General features: G+C 50.9%; 1 protein-coding gene across 1 annotated transcript; it reads left to right on the forward strand.

Moving 5' to 3' along the window:
• The first annotated feature begins 354 nt into the window (after positions 1-354).
• Positions 355-1,302, forward strand: LOC142441284 (olfactory receptor 2T2-like). The gene has a single exon (XM_075543322.1). The coding sequence runs from the start codon at positions 355-357 to the stop codon at positions 1,300-1,302; it is 948 nt and encodes a 315-aa protein (XP_075399437.1).
• The last annotated feature ends 20,035 nt before the right edge of the window (positions 1,303-21,337 follow it).

Consider the following 21,337-nt stretch of genomic DNA (forward strand, 5'->3'; position numbering starts at 1 on the left):
AGCATTGTTGCAGTGCTGGGAAAAAGCAAACAAGCCGATTGCATTCAGCTGCTTCTGATGATAGCAACCTCCATTGTTTCTGAGTAGAATTGTACCTCGCGGGGCTTTCAATGGCCGTGATCTGTAGGAAGTAGACATGCAGACCATTTTTTCCCTGAGGTGTCTCAGGATAGCTCTGAACCAACAGTCCTTTGATTCGTAACCAAGCTCTTAAATCTTTGCGCCACTTAGGGACTCCCATAGTCAGCCAATACAAGGATTTGAAAAGGTCACACGTTATTTCACTTGACTTTTGTCTTTCTTTTCTCCCCCCCCCCCCCCACCTCTGTTCATTCAGCCAGATCAGTGACAGCCATGGAAGGAGGAAATGAGACATTAACAACAGATTTTATTCTCACAGGACTCTTCCCCAATATGAAGTATGTCACTTTCCTTATATACACTATTATCTTCATCTATGTTGTTGCAGTCACAGGGAACTTCATCCTGCTCCTCCTCACATGGATGGACTTGAGGCTGCACACCCCAATGTACTTCCTGCTCAGTCAGCTCTCTCTTGTCGACCTGGCCCTCATTAGTAGCACTGTTCCAAAGATGGCCATCAACTTTTTCTCTGGAACCAAGAGCATCACCCGGTTTGCCTGTGGAACCCAAATATTCTTCTTCTTTACGTTGGGAGGTGCTGAATGCATCCTCTTGACCCTTATGGCCTATGACCGTTATGTAGCTGTCTGTAATCCCCTGAGGTATGCAGCTATCATGAACCATGGGGTCTGTCTACAAATGGCCGTAGTGTCGTGGATTGGCGGCATCCTCGCGGCCACAGCTCACACATCCTACACCATGAGCCTGCCGATCTGTGGATCCAGAGAAATCCACCATTTCTACTGTGAGATGCCAGCAATTATGAAGATTTCTTGCAAAGACACGTCCAAATATGAGCTGGTGGTCTTTGTGATGGGTGTCATTTTTCTCATCATCCCCTTTGGACTTATCCTGACTTCTTACACCCTCATCTTCCTCACTGTCCTTCGTATGAACTCTCCCCAAGGCAGGAACAAGGCCTCGGCCACTTGCTCCTCCCATCTTACAGTGGTAAGTCTTTATCTGGGACCGTGTGTTTATATGTATATGACACCAGGTTCCGCTCACACCCCTGAGCAGGAGCAGGCTGTGTCTGTGTTTTGCACTGTTCTCACACCCATGTTAAACCCTGTCATCTATAGCCTCAGAAACAAGGACATAGTAGCAGCTCTTCGGAAGCTCCTGGGGAAACATTCAGTATCTAAAGAGAATGCATAAATATCCAGGAGGGAAAGCAATGAGATACAGGGCTAAGAGGCAAAGATTGTTCACAATTATATTTTCTAGCATGAGATTTGTTTCAGCACTGTGGACAACCCACATGATTGAATGTAGTCAATCATATCAATTCAATAAGAAATACTTTACAGAACATTTTATTAATCAGTTTATAACCAGTTTTATGCCTGGCAGCTGACTTCAACTGTTATTCTCCAACCCATCTTAAGCCGCATAGACAACTGGTCCAGCTCTCTTTACAACTGCTTTAGACATTTCCTGGAGCCTAAATTGTGTTGAATGCTATTGATGATTCAGGCCTAGTTAATCTCCCTTTTTAGAAGGTTCAACTTTCTAGGTGACTGGCGTGTAAAAAGCAGGCCTCGTCAGGAGCAGTGATAATGTCGCATCTTCTTCATTTTTTGATCAATTTGAGCAAACTCAAGACGTTGAGTCTGTTCACTATTTCTTCCTTGCATGAAAACTTTCCTGGTCATCCTCGGGGAGACAAAATCCTCAGCTCATATATAGTGGTAAATGTACCTCCTTTCAGTAACCAATACGCCCAATCTTGAATAATAACCAAGACTGCAGTAGGAAACCAAGGTGCAATTGACTTCTCTCTCAATACTGAAAGGGCCCCTCGAGCCACCAGCTCTAGCTTCAGATCCCTCCTCCAGTGTGTTCACGTGGAATTCAGGGGCTAGAAAAACTTCCCCACATACCTGCCCCCCCTCTGGGAACCTCTGGCCATGGCAAATATTTAACAACTCTCTGGATTTGATGTATATTCAAAGCTAAGGTTTTTTTTTCTCTTAAGTTCTTTTGAGACTTTATAATTAATCTGTAATAAAGGTATTATAGGTCGCGATGAATGCACAAATATGAAAATGCCTGGAGTATTTTTGCAGTTGGCATAATATGCAATCGTAAGGTTCACTAGTGAAAGGAGCAGTCTGGATCAAGCGCCATAGGCCAGGTTGCCATGACCATTATGTACGAGCGGCGTTTCCCACGTGGAGAGCGGTGTTGTGCGGAGACTTCAGGATGAAGTCTGTGACTGCAGGTGGACCAAGATTGCAGCCTAGAGGCTTCCTCGACCACGGAACAAAGAAAGCAAGCGGGGAAGGCAACCAGCTGATATTGAGACTCAGGAATGCAATTAAGCCAGGCTTGCATCTCAGACTCTGTGATGATTCCATGTAAGGTAACTTCTCTTTCTCAAGACAAACAAGGTTCAAGCCCTGTTGTAGGGGGTGAATGCTCGTGCTAGAGCCCTAGACGGGGTTCTTTTGATGGGGAATGGATTTCCTTCAGTTGTCTGTAACTGCGGAAATGCTTCCAGGTTGTCAGCTTACCTCAGTCATAACAAACCTTTACAAACCTTTATAATATATTGGAGAATCTATTGTCAACAATAACTAACCATGATCCATGGGGAATAAAAAAGGAACAACAACATACATTAATGCCCATCAGACTTTATACAATTCTTAAAAATCTAACGGTGTAGTCGATGCATTAAAAAGGAAATCTTTGTGAATTGCTGGTAGGAATGTGAAGTTTTATTTCTTTTGGGGGAATGAAATAGATTACATTTAAGGGTTCTTTGCCTTTCAACTGGGAGGTAAAAGCTATAGAGAGGTATAAATATAGATATGTATATATATAGATATATAAAGATAGGAATATTGGGCTATGTATATATATTTATATGGCAAAGCACTAAAGTAGCAGACAGATTTGGGGCATGTACTTAAGGCTTCTCTCAACACAAGACCACTTTGTTTTAATAGCATGGCACTGTATGATACTCACCTTCCTGACATGGTTGCTAAAGACAAAATGGGTACATAAGCAAATGTGGTAAAGAAGGCTGATGGTGCCCAGCTGTCAAAAGATATCTCATCTGGGGTCTTAAAGGCTTGAAGTTAAATAAGTGGCCTTCTATCAGGGAAGCAACAAAGTCCACATGGAAGAAGCACACCAGATAAGATGGTACAGATAAGAGCTTTCGATACATGGAATCCAGCATAGATAAACCCCTCCGAAGCAGTAATGAGTGTAATGATTCTGTGAGGGTACAGGAAGGAGGGGAAATGTGGAATGGGGGTAAGGGGAAATGATAGCAATGATGTATGTATAACCCCCCTCCAGGGAGACAAATAACATAACTTTGGGTGAATGTTGCATCAGATGATGTAAGACATGAATATATATATAATACATAAATATATAATTTATTAAGGGTTCACAAGGGTGGTAGTGTGGGGGAGGGAGGAAATAAAGAGGAGCTGATATCAAGGAGCTCAAGTAGAAAGAAATGTTTTGAAAATGATGATCGAAGCATCTGTACAAGTTTGCCCGATGTAATTGATTTATGGATTGTTACAGTATCTTTAAGATTCCCCAATATAATCAATCAATCAATCAATAAAACTTAAAAGAAAAAAAACACAAAACAAATGTTTGCCTTTTTCCTCATAAATTCCACACTGGGAAAGCTTCTCATAGAAATGAATATAAAGGACATGTGTACATGGGTGTGTTTTGTGTTTGTTTGTTCAAATACTGGCAACATTCAATGTGATGACCGCTGAAAAATTGTGGCACATTCATATCATAAAAAAGCATGCAGTCCCTATGAAGAATGAATGAGGGACTTCTGGGCAGTTGCTAAGAAGAGTGAACTTTCCAACCTCTCTACAAGAACATTGAGAAACAGCAAAGACTCTTTCAGACCCAAAGGCGACCCCAGCAACTTGTCAGCTGCCTGAGAAAAAGGAGCGGTCCCCAAACACTGGCCAGACCCGACAGAGACGCTGTCCGGTGTTGTGGAGAAGATTTCGGAGCACAGTGACCCCATGTGACAGAGTACAGCTGCCTCATACTGTCAGCTTGGTTCTAATCTTTATCTGCTGCCCAAGACTTCTTTAACGTATCAAAGAACAAAGACGTCACTTCGACAGCTAAAGCGTGTCTCATCTGCATGTGACAGTTGGACATTGAATAAGGAAGACCTCAGATGAATTGATGCATTTGAATTATGTTGCTGACGAAAACTATTTAAAGTACCATAGACTGCCGAAAGAACAGCTAAATCTGTCTTGGAAGAAGCACAGCCAGAATGCTCCTTGTAAGTGATGATGATGGAGAGATATGACTCACTTTGGATGTGTGATCAGAAAAGACCAATTCCTGGAGAAGGACATCATTAGTAAAGTACAGTGTCAGCAGCCAAAAGGAAGACCTCAGCAAATGACAGTCGCTGCAACAATGGGCTCAAACAAAGAAAGAGTTGTGAGGACATCCGGCCCAGGCATAGGGCCATGATGAGTCATAACCGGTTTTATGATATCTTAATCACCACAACAACAATTTTTATTAGAGCAATTCAACGGACCTTTATTACCTGGAGCAGCTATATAGAGCGGGACTATCAGTCTTTAGTGACTGGGCAAGCAGAGATCTTCCTTTCCCTGCTGGCTCTGCTCACAAAGGAGCACAGTGTCTTGGGAGACAGGACAGCTGCGCACCGTCTGGAGCCTGATGCTTGTGGAAGCACTGCAAAATGCCACGGGCTGCAGCCAAGCAATTCATACAAGGAACGAACCGAGGAACGAACGCTGCGCCCTCCGGTGGATAGCCAGATTCCACACTAACTCTCCAGTTCTGATTACGAGCAGGCAATGATCCAAAGTAAAGAAGGTGGAAAAACAAAGTTGGAAGGGGAAAGCATCAAAGGCAGAGGTGGGTGAGATTCCAGAGATTGAGACGCTTCTGAGGTAGGTGTCTGATGAGGTCTGATGTACACGAGCCCGCCACCCTCCACCCCCTCACCCCCTCTACCCGCCCCCTCCATCAGTGCCTGTGGCCCCTGGCAGGCTCCCAGATGCCCCAAGACATCCCCTCCTCTTACAGGGATGCGCCTGGACTCTCACCTTGTGGACTCCCACCTGCTGTGACTGCTCTCTGAGCTCCCAATTCCCAATGTACTGCCCCTTTCCCTACCAATATTTCAAACCAGGAGACCTAATTGTAACCAAGAAAAAAGGGGATCCTCATTCGCCAGCTCGAGTAGATGAAGTTCCTGATGGAACTGTGAAGCTACCTACCAAAAACACACAAGTTTTATTTTATGTTATTGGCACTCGTGAGACCGCATGTTTAGGACCAAAGGATCTATTTCCTGCCTCCGGGGATAAGGGAAAATATGGCCAGCCAAATAAACGAAGTGGTTTGCTGAAGATTTGCACTTGATAGATAACGATCCCAAAGTGAAATGTTCAAGTCAAGAGACCTGAGCTAAGCAATGCAATACATCATCTGATGTTCAAAGTGAAGAAAAAGAAGTTAGTTTTTCGAAGAACGTTTCTGACTGTGGAGAAAACACCAGCAATGAAGACGTGACTCAAACAATTGCTGAAAAAAGTCTGATATTGCAGAAGAGGGAGAAAAGATAAAAGCAGGAAAACCAAGAGACACCGTGGAGACTGGAGTTGTGGCAAAAGCACCAGCATCTGTTGATCTAAAAGGAAATCCCCAAAGAGGCGGCCTGCAGCCGGGAGTCACGATTCCAAACCATAGAGCAACCTGGGGCTTCCGAGGGACATGGGAACCAAACGAGAGAAGTAAGGAGAGAGGAGGAACAAGCTAAAAAGTAACTGGGAAGATGGACAAGGGCCACAAGGAAGAAGATAAACCAAGAAATGAGCCGGACAAAAAAGAATCAAAGAAAGAACTGGAGTAAAAGAAGTTACCCAAAGCAGTGGTTACATCGACCTCAGATTCTGAAAAGGGGATGATCCAGGAAGTGAAGGGAAATGTGGAGGGAGCTCTGCGACTGCGCATAGGAGGAACCATAGGAGGAACCATAGGAGGGACGATAGGAGGGACCATAGGAGGGACCATAGGAAGGACCATAGGAGGACCATAGGAGGGACCATAGGAAGGACCATAGGAAGGACCATAGGAGGGACCATAGGAGGGACCATAGGAGGAACCATAGGAGGGACCATAGGAGGAACCATAGGAGGGACCATAGGAGGGATCATAGGAGGAACCATAGGAGGGACCATAGGAAGGACCATAGGAGGGACCATAGGAAGGACCATAGGAGGGACCATAGCAGGGACCATAGGAGGAACCATAGGAGGGACCATAGGAGGGACCATAGGAGGAACCATAGGAGGGACCATAGGAGGAACCATAGGAGGAACCATAGGAGGGACCATAGGAGGAACCATAGGAGGGACCATAGGAGGGACCATAGGAGGAACCATAGGAGGGACCATAGGAAGGACCATAGGAGGGACCATAGGAAGGACCATAGGAGGGACCATAGGAGGAACCATAGGAGGGACCATAGGAGGACCATAGGAGGGACCATAGGAGGGACCATAGGAGGAACCATAGGAGGAACCATAGGAGGGACCATAGGAGGAACCATAGGAGGGACCATAGGAAGAACCATAGGAGGAACCATAGGAGGAACCATAGGAGGGACCATAGGAGGAACCATAGGAGGAACCATAGGAGGGACCATAGGAGGAACCATAGGAGGGACCATAGGAGGGACCATAGGAGGAACCATAGGAGGGAACATAGGAAGGACCATATGAGGGACCATAAGAAGGACCATAGGAGGGACCATAGGAGGAACCATAGGAGGGACCATAGGAGGACCATAGGAGGGACCATAGGAGGGACCATAGGAGGAACCATAGGAGGAACCATAGGAGGGACCATAGGAGGAACCATAGGAGGGACCATAGGAGGGACCATAGGAGGAACCATAGGAGGAACCATAGGAGGAACCATAGGAGGGGCCATAGGAGGGACCATAGGAGGAACCATAGGAGGGACCATAGGAGGAACCATAGGAGGGACCATAGGAGGGATCATAGGAGGAACCATAGGAGGGACCATAGGAAGGATCATAGGAGGGACCATAGGAAGGACCATAGGAGGGACCATAGGAGGGACCATAGGAGGAACCATAGGAGGGACCATAGGAGGGACCATAGGAGGAATCATAGGAGGGACCATAGGAGGAAACATAGGAGGAACCATAGGAGGGACCATAGGAGGAACCATAGGAGGGACCATAGGAGGGACAATAGGAGGAACCATAGGAGGGACCATAGGAAGGACCATAGGAGGGACCATAGGAAGGAACATAGGAGGGACCATAGGAGGAACCATAGGAGGGACCAAAGGAGGACCATAGGAGGGACCATAGGTGGGACCATAGGAGGAACCATAGGAGGAACCATAGGAGGGACCATAGGAGGAACCATAGGAGGGACATAGGAGGAACCATAGGAGGAACCATAGGAGGAACCATAGGAGGGACCATAGGAAGGACCATAGGAGGGACCATAAGAAGGACCATAGGAGGGACCATAGGAGGAACCATAGGAGGGACCATAGGAGGACCATAGGAGGGACCATAGGAGGAACCATAGGAGGAACCATAGGAGGGACCATAGGAGGAACCATAGGAGGGACCATAGGAGGGACCATAGGAGGAACCACAGGAGGAACCATAGGAGGAACCATAGGAGGGGCCATAGGAGGGACCATAGGAAGGGCCATAGGAGGACCATAGGAGGGACCATAGGAGGACCATAGGAGGAACCATAGGAGGGACCATAGGAAGGACCATAGGAGAAACCATAGGAGGGGCCATAGGAGGACCATAGGAGGGACCATAGGAGGACCATAGGAGGAACCATAGGAGGGACCATAGGAAGGACCATAGGAGGAACCATAAGAGGGACCATAGGAGGGACCATAGGAGGGACCATAGGAGGAACCATAGGAGGGACCATAGGAAGGACCATAGGAGGGACCAAGGAGGGACGATAGGAAGGACCATAGGAGGACCAAAGGAGGGACCATAGGAGGGACCATAGGAAGGACCATAGGAGGACCATAGGAGGGACCATAGGAGGGACCATAGGAAGGACCATAGGAGGGACCATAGGAGGAATCATAGGAGGGACCATAGGAGGAATCATAGGAGGGGCCATAGGAGGGACCATAGGAGGGACCATAGGAAGGACCATAGGAGGGACCATAGGAGGGACCATAGGAGGGACCATAGGAGGAATCATAGGAGGGACCATAGGAGGAATCATAGGAGGGGCCATAGGAGGGACCATAGGAGGAACCATAGGAGGGACCATAGGAGGACCATAGGAGGGACCATAGGAAGGACCATAGGAGGGACCACAGGAGGAATCATAGGAGAGGCCATAGGAGGAATCATAGGAGGGGCCATAGGAGGGACCATAGGAGGAACCATAGGAGGGACCATAGGAGGGACCATAGGAGGGACCAAAGAAGGGACCAAAGGAGGGACCATAGGAGGGACCATAGGAGGAAACATAGGAGGGACCATAGGAGAGACCATAGGAGGGACCATAGGAAGGACCATAGGAGGGACCATAGGAGGGACCATAGGAGGGACCATAGGAGGAACCATAGGAGGAACCATAGGAGGAACCATAGGAGGACCATAGGAGGGACCATAGGAGGAACCATAGGAGGGACCATAGGAGGAATCATAGGAGGGACCATAGGAGGACCATAGGAGGGACCATAGGAGGAACCATAGGAGGAATCATAGGAGGGACCATAGGAGGACCATAGGAGGGACCATAGGAGGAATCATAGGAAGGACCATAGGAGGACCATAGGAGGGACCATAGGAGGGACCATAGGAGGGACCATAGGAGGACCATAGGAGGAACCATAGGAGGAACCATAGGAGGGACCATAGGAGGAACCATAGGAGGGACCAAAGGAGGAATCATAGGAGGAATCATAGGAGGAACCATAGGAGGAACCATAGGAGGAATCATAGGAGGGACCATAGGAGGGATCATAGGAGGGACCAAAGGAGGGACCAAAGGAGGGACCATAGGAGGGACCATAGGAGGGACCATAGGAGGAATCATAGGAGGAATCATAGGAGGAACCATACGAGGAACCATAGGAGGAATCATAGGAGGGACCATAGGAGGAACCATAGGAGGAACCATAGGAAGGACCATAGGAGGAACCATAGGAGGGACCATAGGAGGGACCATAGGAGGGACCATAGGAGGGACCATAGGAGGGACCATAGGAGGGACCATAGGAAGGACCATAGGGGGAATCATAGGAAGGACCATAGGAGGAACCATAGGAGGAATCATAGGAGGAAACATAGGAGGAATCATAGGAGGGACCATAGGAGGAACCATAGGAGGAATCATAGGATGGACCATAGGAGGAATCATAGGAGGGGCCATAGGAGGGACCATAGGAGGAACCATAGGAGGGACCATAGGAGGGACCATAGGAGGGACGATAGGAAGGACCATAGGAGGACCATAGGAGGGACCATAGGAGGACCATAGGAGGGACCATAGGAAGGACCATAGGAGGGACCATAGGAGGAATCATAGGAGGGACCATAGGAGGAATCATAGGAAGGGCCATAGGAGGGACCATAGGAGGAACCATAGGAGGGACCATAGGAGGGACAATAGGAGGGACCATAGGAAGGACCATAGGAGGACCATAGGAGGGACCATAGGAGGACCATAGGAGGGACCATAGGAAGGACCATAGGAGGGACCATAGGAGGAATCATAGGAGGGACCATAGGAGGAATCATAGGAGGGGCCATAGGAGGGACCATAGGAGGAACCATAGGAGGGACCATAGGAGGACCATAGGAGGGACCATAGGAAGGACCATAAGAGGGACCATAGGAGGAATCATAGGAGGGGCCATAGGAGGAATCATAGGAGGGGCCATAGGAGGGACCATAGGAGGGACCAAAGGAGGGACCATAGGAGGGACCATAGGAGGAATCATAAGAGGGACCATAGGAGGGACCATAGGAGGGACCATAGGAGGGACCATAGGAAGGACCATAGGAGGGACCATAGGAGGGACCATAGGAGGAATCATAGGAGGAATCATAGGAGGAACCATACGAGGAACCATAGGAGGAATCATAGGAGGGACCATAGGAGGGACCATAGGAGGGACCAAAGGAGGGACCAAAGGAGGGACCATAGGAAGGACCATAGGTGGGACCATAGGAGGAATCATAGGAGGGGCCATAGGAGGGACCATAGGAGGAACCATAGGAGGAATCATAGGAGGAACCATAGGAGGGACCATAGGAGGGACCAAAGGAGGGACAAAAGGAGGGACCATAGGAGGGACCATAGGAGGAATCATAGGAGGGACCATAGGAGGGACCATAGGAGGGACCATAGGAGGGACCATAGGAAGGACCATAGGAGGGACCATAGGAGGGACCATAGGAGGAATCATAGGAGGAATCATAGGAGGAACCATAGGAGGAACCATAGGAGGAATCATAGGAGGGACCATAGGAGGGACCATAGGAGGGACCAAAGGAGGGACCATAGGAAGGACCATAGGAGGGACCATAGGAGGAATCATAGGAGGGGCCATAGGAGGAACCATAGGAGGAACCATAGGAGGAATCATAGGAGGAACCATAGGAGGGACCATAGGAGGGACCAAAGGAGGGACCAAAGGAGGGACCATAGGAGGGACCATAGAAGGAACCATAGGAAGGACCATAGGAGGGACCATAGGAGGAACCATAGGAGGAATCATAGGAGGAACCATACGAGGGACCATAGGAGGGACCAAAGGAGGGACCAAAGGAGGGACCATAGGAGGGACCATAAGAGGAACCATATGAGAGACCATAGGAGGAACCATAGGAGGAACCATAGGAGGAATCATAGGAGGAACCATAGGAGGGATCATAGGAGGGACCAAAGGAGGGACCAAAGGAGGGACCATAGGAGGGACCATAGGAGGAACCATAGGAGGGACCATAGGAGGGACCATAGGAGGGACCATAGCAGGAACAATAGGAGGGACCATAGGAGGAATCATAGGAAGGACCATAGGAGGGACCATAGGAGGGACCATAGGAGGAACCATAGGAGGGACCATAGGAGGGACCATAGGAGGGACCATAGGAAGGACCATAGGAGGGACCATAGGAGGGATCATAGGAGGGACCATAGGAGGACCATAGGAGGAATCATAGGAGGAATCATAGGAGGAACCATAGGAGGGACCATAGGAGGAAACATAGGAGGGACCATAGGAGGACCCATAGGAGGGACCATAGGAGGAACCATAGGAGGGACCAAAGGAGGGACAATAGGAGGGACCATAGGAGGAACCATAGGAGGGACCAAAGGAGGGACCATAGGAGGGAACATAGGAGGAACCATAGGAGGGACCATAGGAGGGACCATAGGAGGGACCATAGGAGGAACCATAGGAGGGACCATAGGAGGAACCATAGGAGGGACCATTGGAGGGACCATAGGAGGGACCATAGGAAGGACCATAGGAGGGACCATAGGAGGAATCATAGGAGGGGCCATAGGAGGGACCATAGGAGGAACCATAGGAAGGACCATAGGAGGAACCATAGGAGGGACCATAGGAGGAATCATAGGAAGGACCATAGGAGGGACCATAGGAGGAACCATAGGAAGGACCAGAGGAGGAACCATAGGAGGGACCATAGGAGGAATCATAGGAAGGACCATAGGAGGGACCAAAGGAGGAACCATAGGAGGGACCATAGGAGGAATCATAGGAAGGACCATAGGAGGGACCATAGAGGAACCATAGGAGGGACCATAGGAGGGGCCATAGGAGGGGCCATAGGAGGAACCATAGGAGGAACCATAGGAGGGACCATAGGAGGAACCATTGGAGGGACCATAGGACGAACCATAGGAGGGGCCATAGGAGGGACCATAGGAGGGACCAAAGGAGGGACCATAGGAGGGACCATAGGAGGAATCATAAGAGGGACCATAGGAGGGACCATAGGAGGGACCATAGGAGGGACCATAGGAAGGACCATAGGAGGGACCATAGGAGGGACCATAGGAGGAATCATAGGAGGAATCATAGGAGGAACCATACGAGGAACCATAGGAGGAATCATAGGAGGGACCATAGGAGGGACCATAGGAGGGACCAAAGGAGGGACCAAAGGAGGGACCATAGGAAGGACCATAGGTGGGACCATAGGAGGAATCATAGGAGGGGCCATAGGAGGGACCATAGGAGGAACCATAGGAGGAATCATAGGAGGAACCATAGGAGGGACCATAGGAGGGACCAAAGGAGGGACAAAAGGAGGGACCATAGGAGGGACCATAGGAGGAATCATAGGAGGGACCATAGGAGGGACCATAGGAGGGACCATAGGAGGGACCATAGGAAGGACCATAGGAGGGACCATAGGAGGGACCATAGGAGGAATCATAGGAGGAATCATAGGAGGAACCATAGGAGGAACCATAGGAGGAATCATAGGAGGGACCATAGGAGGGACCATAGGAGGGACCAAAGGAGGGACCATAGGAAGGACCATAGGAGGGACCATAGGAGGAATCATAGGAGGGGCCATAGGAGGAACCATAGGAGGAACCATAGGAGGAATCATAGGAGGAACCATAGGAGGGACCATAGGAGGGACCAAAGGAGGGACCAAAGGAGGGACCATAGGAGGGACCATAGAAGGAACCATAGGAAGGACCATAGGAGGGACCATAGGAGGAACCATAGGAGGAATCATAGGAGGAACCATACGAGGGACCATAGGAGGGACCAAAGGAGGGACCAAAGGAGGGACCATAGGAGGGACCATAAGAGGAACCATATGAGAGACCATAGGAGGAACCATAGGAGGAACTATAGGAGGAATCATAGGAGGAACCATAGGAGGGATCATAGGAGGGACCAAAGGAGGGACCAAAGGAGGGACCATAGGAGGGACCATAGGAGGAACCATAGGAGGGACCATAGGAGGGACCATAGGAGGGACCATAGCAGGAACAATAGGAGGGACCATAGGAGGAATCATAGGAAGGACCATAGGAGGGACCATAGGAGGGACCATAGGAGGAACCATAGGAGGGACCATAGGAGGGACCATAGGAGGGACCATAGGAAGGACCATAGGAGGGACCATAGGAGGGATCATAGGAGGGACCATAGGAGGACCATAGGAGGAATCATAGGAGGAATCATAGGAGGAACCATAGGAGGGACCATAGGAGGAAACATAGGAGGGACCATAGGAGGACCCATAGGAGGGACCATAGGAGGAACCATAGGAGGGACCAAAGGAGGGACAATAGGAGGGACCATAGGAGGAACCATAGGAGGGACCAAAGGAGGGACCATAGGAGGGAACATAGGAGGAACCATAGGAGGGACCATAGGAGGGACCATAGGAGGGACCATAGGAGGAACCATAGGAGGGACCATAGGAGGAACCATAGGAGGGACCATTGGAGGGACCATAGGAGGGACCATAGGAAGGACCATAGGAGGGACCATAGGAGGAATCATAGGAGGGGCCATAGGAGGGACCATAGGAGGAACCATAGGAAGGACCATAGGAGGAACCATAGGAGGGACCATAGGAGGAATCATAGGAAGGACCATAGGAGGGACCATAGGAGGAACCATAGGAAGGACCAGAGGAGGAACCATAGGAGGGACCATAGGAGGAATCATAGGAAGGACCATAGGAGGGACCAAAGGAGGAACCATAGGAGGGACCATAGGAGGAATCATAGGAAGGACCATAGGAGGGACCATAGAGGAACCATAGGAGGGACCATAGGAGGGGCCATAGGAGGGGCCATAGGAGGAACCATAGGAGGAACCATAGGAGGGACCATAGGAGGAACCATTGGAGGGACCATAGGACGAACCATAGGAGGGACCATAGGAGGGACCATAGGAGGGACCATAGGAGGGACCATAGGAGGGACCATAGGAGGAATCATAGGAAGGACCATAGGAGGGACCATAGGAGGAATCATAGGAGGGGCCATAGGAGGGACCATAGGAGGGACCATAGGAGGAATCATAGGAGGGGCCATAGGAGGGACCATAGGAGGAACCATAGGAAGGACCATAGGAGGAACCATAGGAGGGACCATAGGAGGAATCATAGGAAGGACCATAGGAGGGACCATAGGAGGAATCATAGGAAGGACCATAGGAGGAACCATAGGAGGGACCATAGGAGGAATCATAGGAAGGACCATAGGAGGGACCATAGGAGGGACCATAGGAGGAACCATAGGAGGAACCGTAGGAGGGACCATAGGAGGGACCATAGGAGGGACCATAGGAGGAACCATAGGAGGGACCATAGGAGGGACCATAGGAGGGACCATAGGAGGGACCATAGGAGGGACCATAGGAGGAATCATAGGAGGAACCATAGGAGGGACCATAGGAGGGGCCATAGGAGGGGCCATAGGAGGGACCATAGGAGGGACCATAGGAGGAATCAAAGGAGGGGCCATAGGAGGGACCATAGGAGGAACCATAGGAAGGACCATAGGAGGAACCATAGGAGGGACCATAGGAGGAATCATAGGAAGGACCATAGGAGGGACAATAGGAGGAACCATAGGAGGAACCATAGGAGGGACCATAGGAGGAACCATAGGAGGGACCATAGGAGGAACCATAGGAGGGACCATAGGAGGGACCATAGGAGGGACCATAGGAGGGACCATAGGAAGGACCATAGGAGGGACCATAGGAGGAACCATAGGAGGGACCATAGGAGGAATCATAGGAAGGATCATAGGAGGGACCATAGGAGGGACCATAGGAGGAACCATAGGAGGAACCATAGGAGGGACCATAGGAGGGACCATAGGAGGGACCATAGGAGGGACCATAGGAGGAACCATAGGAGGGACCATAGGAGGAACCATAGGAGGGACCATAGGAAGAACCATAGGAGGGACCATAGGAGGGACCATAGGAGGGACCATCGGAGGGACCATAGGAGGGACCATAGGAGGAATCATAGGAAGGACCATAGGAGGAACCATAGGAGGGACCATAGGAGGAATCATAGGAAGGACCATAGGAGGGACCATAGGAGGAACCATAGGAAGGACCATAGGAGGAACCATAGGAGGAATCATAGGAGGGGCCATAGGAGGGACCATAGGAGGGACCATAGGAGGGACCATAGGAGGGACCATAGGAGGGACCATAGGAGGGACCATAGGAGGGACCATAGGAGGGACCATAGGAGGAACCATAGGAGGGACCATAGGAGGAACCATAGGAGGGACCATAGGAGGAACCATAGGAGGGGACCATAGGGGAACCATAGGAGGAACCATAGGAAGGACCATAGGAGGAACCATAAGAGGGACCATAGGAGGAATCATAGGAAGGACCATAGGAGGGACCATAGGAGGAACCATAGGAAGGACCATAGGAGGAACCATAGGAGGAATCATAGGAGGGGCCATAGGAGGGACCATAGGAGGGACCATAGGAGGGACCATAGGAAGGACCATAGGAGGAATCATAGGAAGGACCATAGGAGGAACCACAGGAGGAATCATAGGAGGAACATAGGAGGAATCATAGGAGGGACCATAGGAGGAACCATAGGAGGAATCATAGGAGGGACCATAGGAGGAATCATAGGAGGGGCCATAGGAGGGACCATAGGAGGAACCATAGGAGGGACCATAGGAGGGACCATAGGAGGGACCATAGGAAGGACCATAGGAGGACCATAGGAGGGACCATAGGAGGACCATAGGAGGGACCATAGGAAGGACCATAGGAGGGACCATAGGAGGAATCATAGGAGGGACCATAGGAGGAATCATAGGAGGGGCCATAGGAGGGACCATAGGAGGAACCATAGGAGGGACCATAGGAGGGACAATAGGAGGGACCATAGGAAGGACCATAGGAGGACCATAGTAGGGACCATAGGAGGACCATAGGAGGGACCATAGGAAGGACCATAGGAGGGACCATAGGAGGAATCATAGGAGGGACCATAGGAGGAATCATAGGAGGGGCCATAGGAGGGGCCATAGGAGGGACCATAGAAGGAACCATAGGAGGGACCTTAGGAGGACCATAGGAGGGACCATAGGAAGGACCATAGGAGGGACCATAGGAGGAATCATAGGAGGGGCCATAGGAGGAATCATAGGAGGGGCCATAGGAGGGACCATAGGAGGGACCAAAGGAGGGACCATAGGAGGGACCATAGGAGGAATCATAGGAGGGACCATAGGAGGGACCATAGGAGGGACCATAGGAGGGACCATAGGAAGGACCATAGGAGGGACCATAGGAGGGACCATAGGAGGAATCATAGGAGGAACCATAGGAGGGACCATAGGAGTGGCCATAGGAGGGGCCATAGGAGGGACCATAGGAGGGACCATAGGAGGAATCAAAGGAGGGGCCATAGGAGGGACCATAGGAGGAACCATAGGAAAGACCATAGGAGGAACCATAGGAGGGACCATAGGAGGAATCATAGGAAGGACCATAGGAGGGACCATAGGAGGAACCATAGGAAGGACCACAGGAGGAACCATAGGAGGGACCATAGGAGGAATCATAGGAAGGACCATAGGAGGGAACATAGGAGGGACCATAGAAGGAACCATAGGAGGAACCATAGGAGGGACCATAGGAGGGACCATAGGAGGGACCATAGGAGGAACCATAGGAGGGACCATAGGAGGAACCATAGGAGGGACCATAGGAGGAACCATAGGAGGGACCATAGGAGGAACCATAGGAGGGACCATAGGAGGGACCATAGGAGGGACCATAGGAGGGACCATAGGAGGGACCATAGGAAGGACCATAGGAGGGACCATAGGAGGAACCATAGGAGGGACCATAGGAGGAATCATAGGAAGGACCATAGGAGGGACCATAGGAGGGACCATAGGAGGAACCATAGGAGGAAACATAGGAGGGACCATAGGAGGGACCATAGGAGGGACCATAGGAGGGACCATAGGAGGAACCATAGGTGGGACCATAGGAGGAACCATAGGAGGGACCATAGGAGGAACCATAGGAGGGACCATAGGAGGAACCATAGGAGGGACCATAGGAGGGACCATAGGAGGGACCATCGGAGGGACCATAGGAGGGACCATAGGAGGAATCATAGGAAGGACCATAGGAGGAACCATAGGAGGGACCATAGGAGGAATCATAGGAAGGACCATAGGAGGGACCATAGGAGGAACCATAGGAAGGACCATAGGAGGAACCATAGGAGGAATCATAGGAGGGGCCATAGGAGGGACCATAGGAGGGACCATAGGAGGGACCATAGGAGGGACCATAGGAGGGACCATAGGAGGGACCATAGGAGGGACCATAGGAGGGACCATAGGAGGAACCATAGGAGGGACCATAGGAGGAACCATAGGAGGGACCATAGGAGGAACCATAGGACGGACCATAGGAGGAACCATAGGAGGGACCATAGGAGGGATCATAGGAGGGACCATCGGAGGGACCATAGGAGAGCCATAGGAGGAATCATAGGAAGGACCATAGGAGGAACCATAGGAGGGACCATAGGAGGAATCATAGGAAGGACCATAGGAGGGACCATAGGAGGAACCATAGGAAGGACCATAGGAGGAACCATAGGAGGGACCATAGGAGGAATCATAGGAAGGACCATAGGAGGGACCATAGGAGGAACCATAGGAAGGACCATAGGAGGAACCATAGGAGGAATCATAGGAGGGGCCATAGGAGGGACCATAGGAGGGACCATAGGAGGGACCATAGGAAGGACCATAGGAGGAATCATAGGAAGGGCCATAGGAGGAATCATAGGAGGAACCATAGGAGGAATCATAGGAGGGACCATAGGAGGAACCATAGGAGGAATCATAGGAGGGACCATAGGAGGCATCATAGGAGGGGCCATAGGAGGGACCATAGGAGGAACCATAGGAGGGACCATAGGAGGGACCATAGGAGGGACCATAGGAAGGACCATAGGAGGACCATAGGAGGGACCATAGGAGGATCATAGGAGGGACCATAGGAAGGACCATAGGAGGGACCATAGGAGGAATCATAGGAGGGACCATAGGAGGAATCATAGGAGGGGCCATAGGAGGGACCATAGGAGGAACCATAGGAGGGACCATAGGAGGGACAATAGGAGGGACCATAGGAAGGACCATAGGAGGACCATAGGAGGGACCATAGGAGGATCATAGGAGGGACCATAGGAAGGACCATAGGAGGGACCATAGGAGGAATCATAGGAGGGACCATAGGAGGAATCATAGGAGGGGCCATAGGAGGGACCATAGAAGGAACCATAGGAGGGACCATAGGAGGACCATAGGAGGGACCATAGGAAGGACCATAGGAGGGACCATAGGAGGAATCATAGGAGGGGCCATAGGAGGAATCATAGGAGGGGCCATAGGAGGGACCATAGGAGGGACCAAAGGAGGGACCATAGGAGGGACCATAGGAGGAATCATAGGAGGGACCATAGGAGGGACCATAGGAGGGACCATAGGAGGGACCATAGGAAGGACCATAGGAGGGACCATAGGAGGGACCATACGAGGAATCATAGGAGGAATCATAGGAGGAACCATATGAGGAACCATAGGAGGAATCATAGGAGGGACCATAGGAGGGACCATAGGAGGGACCAAAGGAGGGACCAAAGGAGGGACCATAGGAAGGACCATAGGAGGGACCAAAGGAGGAATCATAGGAGGGGCCATAGGAGGGACCATAGGAGGAACCATAGGAGGAATCATAGGAGGAACCATAGGAGGGACCATAGGAGGGACCAAAGGAGGGACCAAAGGAGGGACCATAGGAGGGACCATAGGAGGAACCATAGGAAGGACCATAGGAGGGACCATAGGAGGAACCATAGGAGGAATCATAGGAGGAACCATAGGAGGGACCATAGGAGGGACCAAAGGAGGGACCAAGTTGGGACCATAGGAGGGACCATAGGAGGAATCATAGGAGGGACCATAGGAGGGACCATAGGAGGGACCATAGGAGGGACCATAGGAAGGACCATAGGAGGGACCATAGGAGGGACCATAGGAGGAATCATAGGAGGAATCATAGGAGGAACCATAGGAGGAACCATAGGAGGAATCATAGGAGGGACCATAGGAGGGACCATAGGAGGGACCAAAGGAGGGACCAAAGGAGGGACCATATAAAGGACCATAGGAGGGACCATAGGAGGAATCATAGGATGGGCCATAGGAGGAACCATAGGAGGAACCATAGGAGGAATCATAGGAGGAACCATAGGAGGGTCCATAGGAGGGACCAAAGGAGGGACCAAAGGAGGGACCATAGGAGGGACCATAGGAGGAACCATAGGAAGGACCATAGGAGGGACCATTGGAGGAACCATAGGAGGAATCATAGGAGGAACCATACGAGGGACCATAGGAGGGACCAAAGGAGGGACCAAAGGAGGGACCATAGGAGGGACCATAAGAGGAACCATATGAGAGACCATAGGAGGAACCATAGGAGGAACCATAGGAGGAATCATAGGAGGAACCATAGGAGGGACCATAGGAGGGACCAAAGGAGGGACCAAAGGAGGGACCGTAGGAGGGACCATAGGAGGAACCATAGGAGGGACCATAGGAGGGACCATAGGAGGGACCATAGGAGGAACCATAGGAGGGACCATAGGAGGAATCATAGGAAGGACCATAGGAGGGACCATAGGAGGGACCATAGGAGGAACCATAGGAGGGACCATAGGAGGGAACATAGGAGGGACCATAGGAGGGACCATAGGAGGGACCATAGGAGGGATCATAGGAGGGACCATAGGAGGACCATAGGAGGAATCATAGGAGGAATCATAGGAGGAATCATAGGAGGGACCATAGGAGGAACCATAGGAGGGACCATAGGAGGAACCATAGGAGGGACCATAGGAGGAACCATAGGAGGGACCAAAGGAGGGACAATAGGAGGGACCATAGGAGGAACCATAGGAGGGACCAAAGGAGGGACCATAGGAGGGAACATAGGAGGAACCATAGGAGGGACCATAGGAGGGACCATAGGAGGGACCATAGGAGGAACCATAGGAGGGACCATAGGAGGAACCATAGGAGGGACCATTGGAGGGACCATAGGAGGGACCATAGGAAGGACCATAGGAGGGACCATAGGAGGAATCATAGGAGGGGCCATAGGAGGGACCATAGGAGGAACCATAGGAAGGACCATAGGAGGAACCATAGGAGGGACCATAGGAGGAATCATAGGAAGGACCAAAGGAGGGACCATAGGAGGAACCATAGGAAGGACCATAGGAGGAACCATAGGAGGGACCATAGGAGGAATCATAGGAAGGACCATAGGAGGGACCAAAGGAGGAACCATAGGAGGGACCATAGGAGGAATCATAGGAAGGACCATAGGAGGGACCATAGGAGGAACCATAGGAGGGACCATAGGAGGGGCCATAGGAGGGGCCATAGGAGGAACCATAGGAGGAACCATAGGAGGGACCATAGGAGGAACCATAGGAGGGACCATAGGACGAACCATAGGAGGGACCATAGGAGGGACCATAGGAGGGACCATAGGAGGGACCATAGGAGGGACCATAGGAGGAATCATAGGAAGGACCATAGGAGGGACCATAGGAGGAATCATAGGAGGGGCCATAGGAGGGACCATAGGAGGGACCATAGGAGGAATCATAGGAGGGGCCATAGGAGGGACCATAGGAGGAACCATAGGAAGGACCATAGGAGGAACCATAGGAGGGACCATAGGAGGAATCATAGGAAGGACCATAGGAGGGACCATAGGAGGAATCATAGGAAGGACCATAGGAGGAACCATAGGAGGGACCATAGGAGGAATCATAGGAAGGACCATAGGAGGGACCATAGGAGGGACCATAGGAGGAACCATAGGAGGAACCGTAGGAGGGACCATAGGAGGGACCATAGGAGGGACCATAGGAGGAACCATAGGAGGGACCATAGGAGGGACCATAGGAGGGACCATAGGAGGGACCATAGGAGGGACCAAAGGAGGAATCATAGGAGGAACCATAGGAGGGACCATAGGAGGGGCCATAGGAGGGGCC

Source organism: Tenrec ecaudatus, chromosome 2, assembly GCF_050624435.1.
Source record: "Tenrec ecaudatus isolate mTenEca1 chromosome 2, mTenEca1.hap1, whole genome shotgun sequence".
In the NCBI taxonomy this organism is placed as follows: domain Eukaryota; kingdom Metazoa; phylum Chordata; class Mammalia; order Afrosoricida; family Tenrecidae; genus Tenrec; species Tenrec ecaudatus.